General features: G+C 39.8%; 1 protein-coding gene across 3 annotated transcripts in view; it reads right to left on the bottom strand.

Moving 5' to 3' along the window:
* ERO1B (endoplasmic reticulum oxidoreductase 1 beta) overlaps positions 1-6296 on the bottom strand; it is a 40305-nt gene extending 34009 nt beyond the window's left edge. For all 3 annotated transcript variants that reach the window (XM_013943743.2, XM_067293371.1, XM_067293372.1), the window contains exons 1-2: positions 6053-6296; positions 1143-1262 (exon numbers count right to left, since the gene is read on the bottom strand). In XM_013943743.2, the coding sequence (XP_013799197.2) occupies positions 1143-1262; positions 6053-6154 (222 nt within the window). In that variant the 5' untranslated portion in view covers positions 6155-6296. The remainder of the gene's footprint in view (positions 1-1142; positions 1263-6052) is intronic.
* Positions 6297-14116: the final 7820 nt, after the last annotated feature.

Raw genomic sequence — 14116 nt, 5'->3', positions numbered from 1 at the left:
TTTGAAATGAAAATTTTATCCTCCCCTAAATTTGCAGGATAAAATTCCTGTTGTATAGTTTGTAAACCTGTTACTCCCCTTCTTCAAATACTTTGTTTTACATGTTCTTAGTGCCTCTGGAGAATCTAATTACCACTACTATGTGATATGTTTTCACTGAAGTTGCACGTATCTTGTTTCTCCTGAACACTGAAGTTAGAACTGCACCATGTAGCAGGAGGAGATTCAGGGTGAAGTTACATGTTACTGCTTGCTCATACTAGAAAGTGAAGATGCTAGTAGTCTTCTTCTCTCCTTCCTCTCATACATAACCCCATCCTCCATGAATTCTGATACTTGCCCAATTCCAACTCAGACAGATAATTTGTTAAATCCTGCAAAAAAAAATTTTCTATCAGGTTAATGAGTTACACTGGCCTACTGCACAGCTAGACAAGCCACAGAAGTAAAAGTAGTGAAGGGGCAGGATGGTCTGCCCAGGAGTGGAACATCTCTTCCCCGTAGTAAAGAGCCACTTGATTAGCTCAGTCAAAAATGCAACCTCTATTTCCTGTCAAGCACATCTGAGAAAGAATAGAAGCATCAAGCTGCAAAGTCCTATTTTGCTCATCAAATTTGAGTATACAGAAAGCCCAATCTTTCAAATCATTAGAGAATAATAGTATATACTATTTGAAAATTAATATTTATACTTTTTTTTTTCCAAAGGAATAAAGGTTCTCTATAGAGCAAAGACTAAAACCAGAACAAAGACAACAACTGATAAGAAAAGAAAATCATCACAAAATTTCAAATTCCAAATTATGCACATTAGTTAGAAGACAAGTTCTGCATGGTATCAGAGTGTCTAATACAGTCCTTTCCCAGATGCAGCAGTACAAAGATACTACCTTTAAAATTACCACTTCAGTTTAATGAGAAAAGTTATGATTTACTGTCACTGGCCACAGGATTAACATAGCAAATACAGGATTTATGACCAGCATAACTGTCAGGGACTGAAAATCAGCTATGACCAAATTAGACAGCTGTGGGCTTCTAAAAGAGAACTTAATGCAAGTTGAGTTGATTTGATCGGTAATCCTCCCTACATTTTCTGGATTTTATTTAAATTATACAGGAAAATGCCATTCTAATTGTACCTTGTAATATCTGAAGTAATCACGCTCTTGCAGTTTCTGTATTTTCGGGAAGATCTTGAAAGTATTGAAGTCATCGATGCTTTCTATGTCGCATAAGCAGTCATCTAGGACTCCTGTGAGCTATTAGAAAAATACATCAGATTGATTAATTTTTTTTAATCAAGAAATGCAACATTAGCCTCATAAATCCTCTAGAGAAGAAAAAAAAACAGTCAAAAGAAATATTAGTGATATGCAGTTCCACAGCAAATAAGTTCTTATCATTAAAATACTCTGTAACTAACATGATACTTTACACATCCAGAATTGGAAAATAATAGATCTTTACATTTTCTTGAGCTTATGTCCACCTCCTAGTGCAATACCAAATCAATGTCAATCAGAGGCCAACAATTTCAGCCCTGAAATTTGTTCTTTGGCAGATCTAACATATAGAACCTTCCACGAAATGAGCAGCAAGATTTTCCAGACTACCAAGACATTAGATTAGCGCATCAGAAAACTGTGTTTCAAGTACACTCCTACCAAATGTTCACTGGCTTAATAGCAGAATTACCTAAAGAAGCACAATCATGCGTTGTCATCCTAGTCTTCTATTCCTTCTCAAAGTTTAAGAGGAGTCCAGCTAGTTTCTTTAGAGGCATGGGAAAAGGGGAATAGGTATTTTTCTACCCAACAAGTTAATAACTTCACAGTTAAATTCTACCAATAAATATTAGGAAAAACAGGTACAGGCACCTATACTGTAAGGCTGAAGATCTATTTAAGGTGTTGTGAAACTACATCTGAGCTTCCAAGGCCCCATCCCTTCTCTTGTGCCAGCACAGCATGCTAGCTCAAAGCACTGCACCAGCAAGACTACTTCTACCAAAACAAGTGCAGGAGAGCTACTGCCAACACAGGAGAGGAAATAGGACTGTACAAGTGAGTAGAGAAAGCAGGCCCAACTTATACCAGCTTAAACTACCGCAAAACAGCAACCTAACAGTGTCCATGGGAAAGGCTTAAACACAGAGTGTGATTCTATAAATGTTCATATAATAAATGTCATTAAATCTCATAAGCATAGCTTCCTAAACAAATATAAACAAGTTTTAAAGGCCTTTAAATTATAACTTTAAATGCATGTTAATGCTTTAGTCCATGTCTAAGAGAAATGGAACCAAATGCTGCTGCTAACTATGGCTATTCTTTAGCAAGACAAGTAATTCATCAACATACAGGATGGCCTGAAAGCATTTAAAAATAGGGAGGCCTGTACATTTTATATCTTGAATGGGTTAGTAGATTTCTAACTATTAAAAGGTTATGTGTGAAAGGAGAAGAAAAATATTTCATGTTTGTTTTTCCATAGATTTCAAGGCTAGATGAGATTATGAAATCATCTGTTTTATGCATGATAAAAGACTCAACTACTTTATAGCACAGATACCCTTATATAACCAAAGCCATCAAGCTTAATGTAAAAACATCACTAGAAACTGAATTGTAGGCTTCTGTTCTTTTATGAAGCATAAAGGAAGCCTGGAAAGTGGGTTTATTATTATTTATTTTTTTAAAGATATTTTTCCCCTGAGAGAATGGAGATGTGAGAGCTTGACAATAAAGCATTTTTAGCAGAAAATTCAGCTTTTATAGATCTTGCCTTTCCTGAGAGACTAAACAGGATGTCACAGATCTGCAGATTAAATATCAGGGATGGCAATGAAGTGAAACTCATTTAAGAAAAGTAACTTTACCCAACTGTTCCATGTTGCTATGTTTGCCATTATTAATGTTGTTTAACTTCAAACCTGGACAGACATCTAGGAAGGTGACTGCTCATTTAAAGGCATTTCACAAAAGCCAAGAAAGCTCACGATCTACAGAAGTGCCAATTTCAAAGTCAGAAGACAAATATCAAATTCTTGATACTTCCAGAAATAAAATCCCCAGGCATTTTAATCTAGGAAGATTTTATTTTAAAAAGTTCAAACTTTCTTATCAGTCACAAATAGGCAGAAATTCATTTTGTCATCTTTACGTGTAACACTTTACCACAAAAAAAAAAACAACAAAACTTTTCATTCTAATAAAAAGTACAAAAAAAGATAACTATGAACAAATTGCTCAAATATTAAACTGGATAAACCATACGTGAAGATAAGAATTCATTAAGCTGAAAGGAGAGTGGCAAAAATTTGGACTCAGAAGATAAAGAGTAGGAAATGATTTTGATGACCATCTCATGAAGCTATCCACTGCTTTCAAAAACATTTTTCCACCATCTATGTGAAACTGAAATGGAAGTTTCAGGGGAAAACCTTCCAAACAAACATGTAGTAGTTATAAACAGTGTCAAATCCCTGTAGAAAAAGCTGTAGCTGCTTTATTTAACTAAGATCGCAAACTAATGAAAGTTGCACTTTGGCCAGATGTTTCCCATAAATTTTTGATTCTAACAAAATCTTTCAAAGTGCACTGCAGCTTATTCAGAAGATTATAAAGAGCCAAAGATAAACCCTCTCCCAAAACTAAAAGAGGTCTAAGAATTTTTAAAGAGAAAAGTTCATTTAAAGTAACAAGAGCAAGGAAATGAAGTTCTTAGTTTCTCACTACTTTCCAAAATTGGAGCAGTTAGCTCCCTGTGTATATAAAATAGCAAAAACAACGTTTCCTTTGAAAGTGTGATATAGAAATAAACAACACTATTTCTGTACCAAAGCGCAATATATAAAATGTTTTGACAACACATATGAAATGCCAATTCTGAACAAAGGAGTCAGTTCACTACAGACTAATACAACAGCAGCACAGGGTTCAAGTGCCCCAGTTAGAACCATTTTACTATTACTGTAATCTTCAGTGCTCTAACTTGCTGAATGACAGAACACTCTGAGAAGATGCAGAAGACTGCTTCATTTTCATCAGCACTAGGATCCTCCAGGAAATTCTTTGTTAAACTATAGACAACAAAATAAGAACGATGTATTACACAGTTAAAACTAGGTGTTAAGCAAAACCCGTTTTTTTTAGTCACACAATTAGTATTTTGCCTTTTTTAAAATGGACTATACTAGTTAATTTATTTCACAAGTGTAGAGCCAAGCACTCTAGTGTAAGCTATCACAACTTTTATTACAGTGGCAAGTATCAAGTTTATGCCATCAATTATTTTGAATTCTATGGTAAATTCTAGAAACATTAACCTACTATGATTTGTGACCAAAAAGAAGACAGAAGTCAGTTGCTATTCCTTCTGTATTTCCAATGTGCTTATCCAAGTATTTCTATGAACTGTCAAACCTAGCTTAGCCCTTGTATAGATATCAGAGCTGCACTGGAGGTGTTAAACCTCTAACTTATCTTCTCCAAGTTATATCAACCTTTTACAATAAAAGAACAATATCTAACCTGCATCAATTTCTCCTTATGAAATCAGGACAGAGAAATGTATACAGCACTTTAACAAAAACCTGAATAAATGCATATACTAACAAGCAACATATTTATATCGACAAACTTATTAGTGTTGTCAGGTTGTTGTACTTTAATTGCTTCAACATATCCTCATTAGAAAGACACCTGGGACTCCTTGTTTTGTTCCTCCATGTTTTACTTCGCAATTGTTGCAGAATGAGAGAAAAGAAATAGGTACTATCACTCTGAGAACTAATGGCTAACTTATTTTTTCTCTGTGCAAATCAAACTGCAGTTTAAACACTGAATACAATATATTAATTTTATGAAAGAGCAACAACGAATCTCTCTCAGTACTCCTAAGAAAACCACATGACAGTTTGCTGATGACTCCATTAAGAATCCCAATAAAAGAACTGCATTTTATACTAATATAGCTACTAAAACAAGCTTAAAAAAAAACCCAAAAAACTCATGTTATACTTGAGGGCCCGAGGGGTTAAAAAAAATACTGCAATAAAAGCTATCTATGCTAGGCTACACACTGCCTTGGATGGTCACTTAAAATATGGCAGGTTACTATACAAAGCAGAAATATAAAAAAAATAAGAAAAATAATCAGAAACACAAGACACTTTGCACCATTGCGCATTTCCTATTTTCATACAAACTCACTCTAATGTCTTTGGCCCTGCTAAAATCTTTCCCTACTTGACACCAGTTCTTATTATTACATGGATGTACTGCTCATGAACACCAGGCTCTCACCTACAGACACTTGCCCTTCCGAAGCCATGAGGGCAACTTACAGAAAGAAGGAGCGTTCTTATCCTTCGCTGTCCCACAGGTACACAGACACAACCAAAACACGCACCGCATTCAGCAGCCAAGCCCGGGCATTGATATTACCACGAGAACATGCGGCCATCAACTTTCTAAGGACACCGAAGTTTCTGTCTAAAGGGCCAAGGGCGTGATGCGCCCCAGATCTCTGAACACAACACTCCTCAGACAGCAAGCACTGTTGTTTACCTGGATCAGGCAACTCCTCCGTGCAACTGGACCGTTATATAAGGATACTACCAGTAGTTCCCACGCCAACCGGCTACTCCAGCGCTCCCTCTCCGCACACCGCGGCCGCGGGGCCTCGCACCCCCCAGACCGGAGGCACTCGGACCCCAGGCACCCTCCAGCGGGCCCGGCAGCACTTCAGCGCTGGACAAGCTCAGCCCCGGGCTCGACCACAGCGAGCAGCAACCGCGCGGCATCGGGTGGGAGCCGGGGCGAGTGGCTCCTCCGCCGGGGAGGAGGCACAAGACACCCCCTGAGGATGCGCTCGCCCCCGCGCCTCTCCAAAGCGCCCTTATCGCCTCCTCCAGCCCAAGAGCCGGGGAGGACCTCAGCGCTCCTTCCGCTCAGGCTGGGGCCCGCAACCCTCCGCACCGCCGAGGAAGGGCGCTCCTGCCCGGCCACGCTCCCCCCGCATCCTCCTGCCCGCCCTCGGCTCCCACCTGGGCCTCCGCTGTCAGGACGCAGCTGAGCACGGCCAGCAGCCGCGTTGCCAGCCGTGCCCTCGCCGCTGCGCTCCGGACGGCGCCGCCGCTGCTGCTCATGCTGCCTCCGCTGCGATTGACGGGGGAGGGGGGCCCTCGCCCCGCTGCGCAGCAGCCGCCGCCGCAGGAAGCGCACGGGCGAGGCGAGGGCCGGCGGCGGTGGCAGCGGCTCCTGCCCGCGACGGGAGCCGTCGGGCGGGGGCGCCGCGCTCACCTCAACCTGCCCGCGCGCGGCCGCCGCGGCCGCCACGGCACCGACGAGCGAGCGCCGTTCTCTCGCGCAGCAACCGCCACCGCCCAACCGCCGCACGGCATCCTGGGAGCTGTAGTCCGCGCGCGCGCGCGCACCCCCCCCGCTGCGGCAGGCCGAGGACTACAGCGGGGCGAGGCGAGCGCGGCCCCCAATCGGAGAGGACCACGCGCGCCTCCAAAACAAGCAGCGAGTGGACGGCTGCCGCGCGTGCGGCGGCGCGGTGGGTGCGGGGCGGGCATTGCCCGCGCGCCGCGGCGCGAGGGGAGGTGCGAGAGGCGGGGCGGGGAAGATGGCGGCGGGCGGCACCCGTGCGGCCGCGGCCGGTGACGAGCCGCGGGCCGGGCCGGGCCGCCCGAGCTGTGTGCTACGTGGTTGCGCGAGGCAGAGGCGGTGCCGCCGCCGCCGCGCCGGGAAGTTCAAGCGTCCGGTGCTTGTCGGGGCCCGCCGCCGCCCCAGGCGGGGCCCCGCGCGGCGTGAAGAGCCGATCTAGAGACGTCGTGTCTTCCTGCTGCTGAAAAGTGCCTCAGAGGCGCATCGCGTCCAGTACTTGAAAGTGGCTTTTTCTCTTTCTTTCTTTCTTTCTGGTTAAAAAGCCCATTTCTTTCAGCACACTTTTTTTATGAGCAGTCATTTATAGAGACACGTATTTTTTTTTTTAACTGCAGGACACACACGAAGATAGGGAATATGTTTCAGCCTTGTCTGATTTTCTTTTTATCTGCTCCCCTTGAGACCGCGGCTGAAAGTTAATGAAAAAGCTAGAGACTCTCTCCATCCCCTGGCTTTTAATCTTTTCTTTTTCAGTTGTAGACCCTTATATTTTTTTCAGTATAAGTACAGGCTACTGTGCAGCAAATTGAAGCCTACAGACAAGAGGAAAGTGTTTGCACATTAGCTAGGCTAGTGAAATACTGAGTTACTGTGGAAAGAGGCTGCCCCATTCCTCCCCCTCCACCTTCTGGAGGTTCCCCATCCTTTGTGTCTGAGCCAGCAACCCTGCAGTTGCATGGTAAGTCGAGATACCTGTTTTGTTTGTTTGCTTGCTTGCTTCCAGGGATAGTTTTCTGCCAGAGTAGCCAGCTGAACTGACTGACTCACTCTGTGGCTGCCTGATCACTGGATCTGATCCAAGGGAAGTGGCAGGAGCACATACCCTGGGAGGAACAAAAGAGGGTAGGACCATCCCTTCCAGCGGCTGCTTGCTGTTAGATGAGTTTTCCTACCTTTTTTTTTTTATTTTTTAATTTTTACTGACTCCTTAGGGAGGTTGGTTGGCTGTTAACAGGTTGAAAGTTACCGTGCTACATCAGCTGAGTTTGTCTAGCTTTGCTTTTCAGTTCCTTTGAAAATGCTAAAGAACCAGCTCAGAAACAATCTTTTGCTCCCACCAGTTAAACACATGGGTGTAATTCTCTTCCAGAATTGCAAAAGTTCACATTTTTGTGTGAAAACATTAGTGTTGCACTGACACTGTTGACTGAATTTCTGGCATATATGATTTCTGGCATATATGATTTCTTGGGCAGGGTTGCTTTAATCATGATTCTTTTTCAGTCCATCTACCAACACAAGTCCTTCTGATACCCTCTCAGTTAGAAGAGAATACTCCTTTACTGGAGCATGGAGACAAGCTTAACAGTCAGGGCAACTATTTCTGATAGTTTAAAATATTTTAGATTGGTCATTTTTATTTATTTCCGAACTAATTCAAATTAGTTTTCTTCACCCCTAAGTGACAATATGTCACAGGTTTTTGCATTGCTGAAACTGGCTTGAAACGATGAAGATTTGAAAGCTATGAGTTACAGAGTCCATGAAACAGAGTAGGACGTAGCCTCGTATTTGGTCCCAGAGAAAAGATATAATGCTTCTTCCTTTCCTCTCTAGAGTATAAGCAGCAGACACACGATTTGGAAACAAGGATTAAATTAGAATCTGTTCATACTTGCAGCTTCAGGAGACCAATATCTCTACTAGAGAACTGAGAAGAAATTAAAAAATGGCTAAACAGCTAATGCTAATGTTTACATTGCTGTGGCTGGCTTTCACTATCATTACTCCATACTTTATTGTGAGTGGTGTGTACTTGTAACAAAGTTACTGTTTCTGTTGGCAGATTCAGATGAGTTCACTGCATTTAATTTCTTTTTAGAGCTTTGATTCTGGAACACAATTTCAGTAATGATTATATACACATATACATACATATATATATATATATATAAACTTAGCTGTAACGAGCACCTGCACCACCACACATTTGCAGTGCATATAAAACTATGTTTAGTTCATGCAAATTAGATGTAAACCATCATATTTCCCAAGTCATAACGTTCACTCAGCTGTCAATTCAGAACATTCTATGTTAGTTATGGAGAGTACTTTTTATCTTTACCTCAGAGCCTAATCCTGCTTGCATTGAAAATCAATGACAGTTTAGTTTCTGACTATAGTGGCAATAATATAAGGATTTGGCTGTAGAAATATATAATGAATTATTTTAAAAGGTAAAACATGAAATTAGTTCTCTATATACATATGTATTGTCTGTTATACCAGACCCGAGTTTTGCTCAATACAGTGTTTAAGCTTTGCAATATCTTTTATCTTATTTTATGTTTTCGTATTGGTTTCAATCTATGAATGCTATTTTGCCAGTGGTATAAAATGGAAAAAAAAATTATCCTAATGTAGACAATGTCTTTGTGAAGTCATTTTTAGGGAATCCTTGCAGAAGGAACAGTCTTGCAATTGCAAACAAACCCTAACAGCAGATATAGAGAGCTGGGAATACCTACTAAGCCTGTTTCTTTTAAGGAAATTTGCTATAATGTTATAATATTCTAGTGGGGGCTGAGGACAAGTCTTTACTGGGTAGAGGAATAATCATGTCTTCTGTCCAAATAGTTTACAGTATGCTGGGCTCATGAAAGCAATCTGGCATATATATTTAACTTTTCAATGTACATGTGTGTAGCCTAGCATAAGAACAAATATCTTTTCTATGTGATTTCATAATATGTATTGTTGTTAAAAATATTGACAGTTTTATTTGAAAGCTCTGATATTTTCTTTCTATCTGCAAGTAAAGAAAGCCCTGAACACAGAGCAACTGGAACTATTCTTCTGTACTAGTAAATAAGCCAAGCATTAAATAATCTACATCAAAGTCACCTCTTCTCCATCCTAACACCATTCTCTAAAGGGGACAGAGATCTGCACGCACAGACAGTGACAGACAGCCATATAGACAATTGACTTGCAATTACATGGACCCCCTGGCCAAATTTGCCTTTGGTCTGCAGGGAGGGCACAGCAGGAATTGAAACTGTTAAGTCTTGCTGCTTTACTTGTAGTAGCTCCATTAGTGCATTGTGGTCAGCTTTTATTTGCCAGAATCCAGCTCATGCACTCTGACTGTACATAGAATTCAGGATCTGTGATCAGCAGCCATGTAAAAATATATCTTAGAAATTCTTACAGATGAATTTAAGCAACCAGTCAAGCAAAACATAAATGGGTGGCTTCACATTTCACTTTAGGAGAAACTTGATAAATCACAACTGCTTTGCCAAGTTCATGAACTAGATTTCAGTAATCTCAAACACGTGGATTTCTGGAAAATTTTTGCCCTTGAAACTTTTGCCTTTATTTATTTTTCCAAATTAGCATTTGAATGACTCCTTTCTAAAGTTAGCAGAGTAAACCATAAGAATCAATACGTCACAAATTCCTCTGCGAGTCAACAGACTTGTTTTGGAGCACCCGAGTTCTGTGGTTTTTAGGCCTCTTAAACTGAAGAGCTTGCAAACACAGAAACTTGTCTATTTTTTCCACTATGTCATTAGTCCTATTAAAAGTTACTATGTTTCCTCGCAAGTCATGCTTCACATAATGTGGTGGTCTCACCTACTTAAAACCACAATATACTCTCAAGTCTGAGGCAACTGTTACAAATTACTTTTGAAAGATACCTATGGATGTCTAGGCAACCAGACATGTGAAAAGAACTGTGGCCTGTAAATAGAAAGACAACAGGTCAAATTCATTACAGTGAAAAAAGGGAAAAATTTTAATATGAAAATTGCATACAGTAAGATCTTCACAACAAATAAAAACAAGGAAGAAAAAAGATGGAATGCAGTAAAAATAAAGAATAGCAAAGTATAAAGAGGGGATACATTAAAAAAATTTTTGTAGGTGGTGAAAAATTAATTACAAATTTTAGTTATATACCTGAATTCCTGATTCCTGTTTTGTATGTGTGCTATTGTTGAATATTAACAAACTGCACTGTGTAGTGTGTGACTGCAGCTCCTACTCTGATGCTAGAGTACAGAAGAAAAATAGCCTCTGATGTCTTACTGTGGTCCCTTTAGCACCTATGATTTTTGAAGAAGAAATACTAACAAAGAAATGACTCTACTGTTAAACTTCTGAATATAGCAGGTACAGATCAACATAATTAGTCTGGTTTCCAAAAGATCCAAGATTTATTCATTTGCACTCTGTGTGCATGTGCTTATCTGTCAACAAATTTTGTGGTAAGGTAGAGGTCTCAGCTAAACTGTTGCATACTTTATGAAAACAAGCAGCCAGGCAGGGACAGCCCACTAATGCTCCCACAGAAGGATAAACTGCAGCCTGAAGCCAACCATATTAGGCTCAGTTTCAATATGCCAATCCAGAAAAAGCAAAAGGTTATTGTTTCTGTGGCTCATGGAGCTTCTTGTTTGCCTTAGACACTTATAGCACAGCCCCTGGCGTGGTGGGAGCATTCCCTGATCATGCAGTCCTGTCAGACAGACTGTCCCCAGGCTTACATGGGATGGTCTAGGTGTGTATCATTTCTTACATTTTCTCCATTTTTTTTATTTTGTTTCTGTCAAATGAATGTCTAAACCATGACACTCCTGTAAAGGTGTGAAAGAACAAACCAATATAATTATCAGCAAAGAAAGTAATTTAATTTTTAAGCTGCTGGTTAATTATTCCTACCCCAAAACATTCTCAGAATTTTAAAGAACTGGTTTAGCAACATACTGAAGCTGCCAACATTTGGAAGCTATAGAGGAATACCTGAGAAAGGAAATACAGGGACATATCTTCTAACTCTGCTGAAATACATGAGCGCTCAAGAGTTGATGTTGAAACAGAGAAGTATTTTTCCAAATAAGAAAGAACTTTCTTAAATAAAGATGTTTAAAATGTGTATAGCAAAAGAATGAGAAAATAAAAACAAGTTTTTTAAATGACACTGGCAGGTAAACAGTTACCATGATTATCAGCAACTGCTGCCTGTGAGGGGAAGGCTGTTGTTCCACCACGTTAGTCAAAGTGGCATTTGTCATCTGGAACAGTTGTTCTCCTTTATTTCCCCGGGAAAAAGCTTTAGATGATCAGTTAGAATAATATTTAATGTCACTTTGTAGAGAGTTAGCAGTAATATTTTGCTGGACAAGACTATGTTGTCCATGGGTGAAAAAAGGTCTAATTTGCAGCCTTTTGTTCAGATGCCGGGAAGCCCCTTCCTGACTATGGGTCAATTGTTAGTTCAAACAGTGAAGTAACTGGCTGTGTATTACCGGATAATTTGTAACTCTCTGGGAACTGCCTCTGCGCTGAAAGGTAGTCTTTTCTGGATGGGGCCAGGGAGGGGACAAGAAGAGGCAAGTGTGTCCTTGGTTTTTAAAAACATTATTTGAAAATGTTTGGTCTGGATTCAAGCATAAATCTACAAAATCATGAACTCTTCAAATTATCCTCAGTTAACACTGAATTAGCTGCTTGCAGGGTTGTGGCAATATAAGATACAAATTGCACTTAAGTGTAGAAATTTGATTAGAGAGTTAATACACTGTTTTAGATAATTCCATTGTTTAAACTTATCTAATTCTGGTGTTTAATTTTTATGATAAAATTATAATTAGTTTTGCCAAAATAATTTCTGTTTTTCTTGACTGATCAGTTAAGTAAGTAACAAACAGTGATTTCTGTATTTCTCATTAAAGTATGATACAAGAACAGGCATGTAAAAGCCAAATTAATTTGTACTGTTTACAGTACAGTAGAGATATTTGCATGTAATTGCCGAATCCTCCAATTAAGTACTAAGAATAAATTGTTAAATTATGATGACTAACCTAAGTTTTGAGCCAGTAATGTTATCTAGAATATTGACCTCTTTGTTATTAAATTCCATTATTTTAAAGGGTACTTTAAGAATAATGTGCTAAAAATTAAAAAATTCTATTTGAAATTTAAAAATTAATGTGATTTACAGATACACTTTTAAAAATACATGATTTTTAACAAAATTAACCAGTTTCAGCTGCTGGCACAAGAGTTGTTCTGCTAAAATTATTTTGTTATTGTTTACTAAAATTATTTTTGAATCCTACTATAGGAAGATTTTAGGGTGTAAATTATGGGAAGAGTAAATGCCACATTGATGGTCAAACCCACCTTAGCCTTCAACACCAATACCCTAGGGATATTTTGAAGGACCTTAATGGATACATTTTATATAGATCATGCATATATTTATCCAATATTTTTGTAGTCACTAACTGTATCTATCTCTGAGGTTAAAACCTTAGTCTTCAAACCATGCACAGAGGCAGTGTTTACAGGCAGGTCCTCAGGCCAGACATGGCATTTGTTTTATTGAAGCATAAATTAGGCAAGTTTGAAATCCAGAAAATTCTTAGCTCTACCATGGCTTTATGGTTCATTACATTTCTAGCAGAAGCTCCAGTTCTTACTCCAGTATTTGAGTAGATCTGTGTTAGTAGGAGTACATTTTCTTTTCCCTCTGAATCTCAGCCTGATTATCCATCATCAGAAACACTGTGCCTCTATGCTTCCAGGGAAGCATCCAGAATCAGCAAGTTTATTTCCAATTAGACTCAAGGTTGCCCTTTTAAGCTATGAAATGGCTCCATTTGCTGGGACTGAGTTTCAGTGGTAATATGCAAGCCATTAGAGTTGACCTGTACCGTGAACAGCCTGACTCAAATTTATGAGCCCGACAAAAATACTTCTCCTCTCTTTTTTTACCCATTATGAATGACAGAAATATTAGTGACCTGGTAGCTGTGTTGTGGAGATTGTGTGTGTGTGTAACTCAGTGGCAAATCCTCCATTTATCTCAGGAGAAATAAGGCTGTCTAAAAACACTAAACACTCAAATTCTAGATATGAGTGAAAAGCCAGATAATGGAATGAGCCACTGTATTTAATCTAATTCTGAAAACAAGACCAATTTAATCTTTATCACTGATTTTTAGATTTGTAAAATGCATGAGATATGGAAAATAAACTATGCAAAAGCACACAATTTTAACACCTCATGGGCCAAAGGCTGCTTTCAGTTACACTAGTGCAAATCAGTCTGCTAAACTGGAACTCTCCCCTTGCAATAGAGCAGAATTTGGCTATAGAGTAACCTCGTTAATGAAAGAGGGCTGTAGCTAATGCACAAACATAGCAGACTATAGTGGTAAAATAACCTAACTCAGTTATGCTGGTTTCTTTTGCATGTATCTGTATACTAAATAACAATACATGCTATTTCTTACTTAGAAATTGATTCCTTGCGTGGACCCCCTGAAAAAATCCGTATTGCTTTGAGCGCATCGGAACCTTGAGTGAGATAGTCTGGTAGCGACCGGGTCGGTGGGAACAACGGGGAACTCGAGCAACTACGTAAAAAGATGTGTCACCACCACGGCCTTGCAAACGCCGCCGGTACAAGAGGATGGACTTTA

Source organism: Apteryx mantelli, chromosome 3 (assembly GCF_036417845.1).
Source record: "Apteryx mantelli isolate bAptMan1 chromosome 3, bAptMan1.hap1, whole genome shotgun sequence".
In the NCBI taxonomy this organism is placed as follows: Eukaryota; Metazoa; Chordata; class Aves; order Apterygiformes; family Apterygidae; genus Apteryx; species Apteryx mantelli.
Note: the sequence above shows the minus strand (reverse complement) of the source record. Positions and strands in the feature narration are given on the sequence as shown.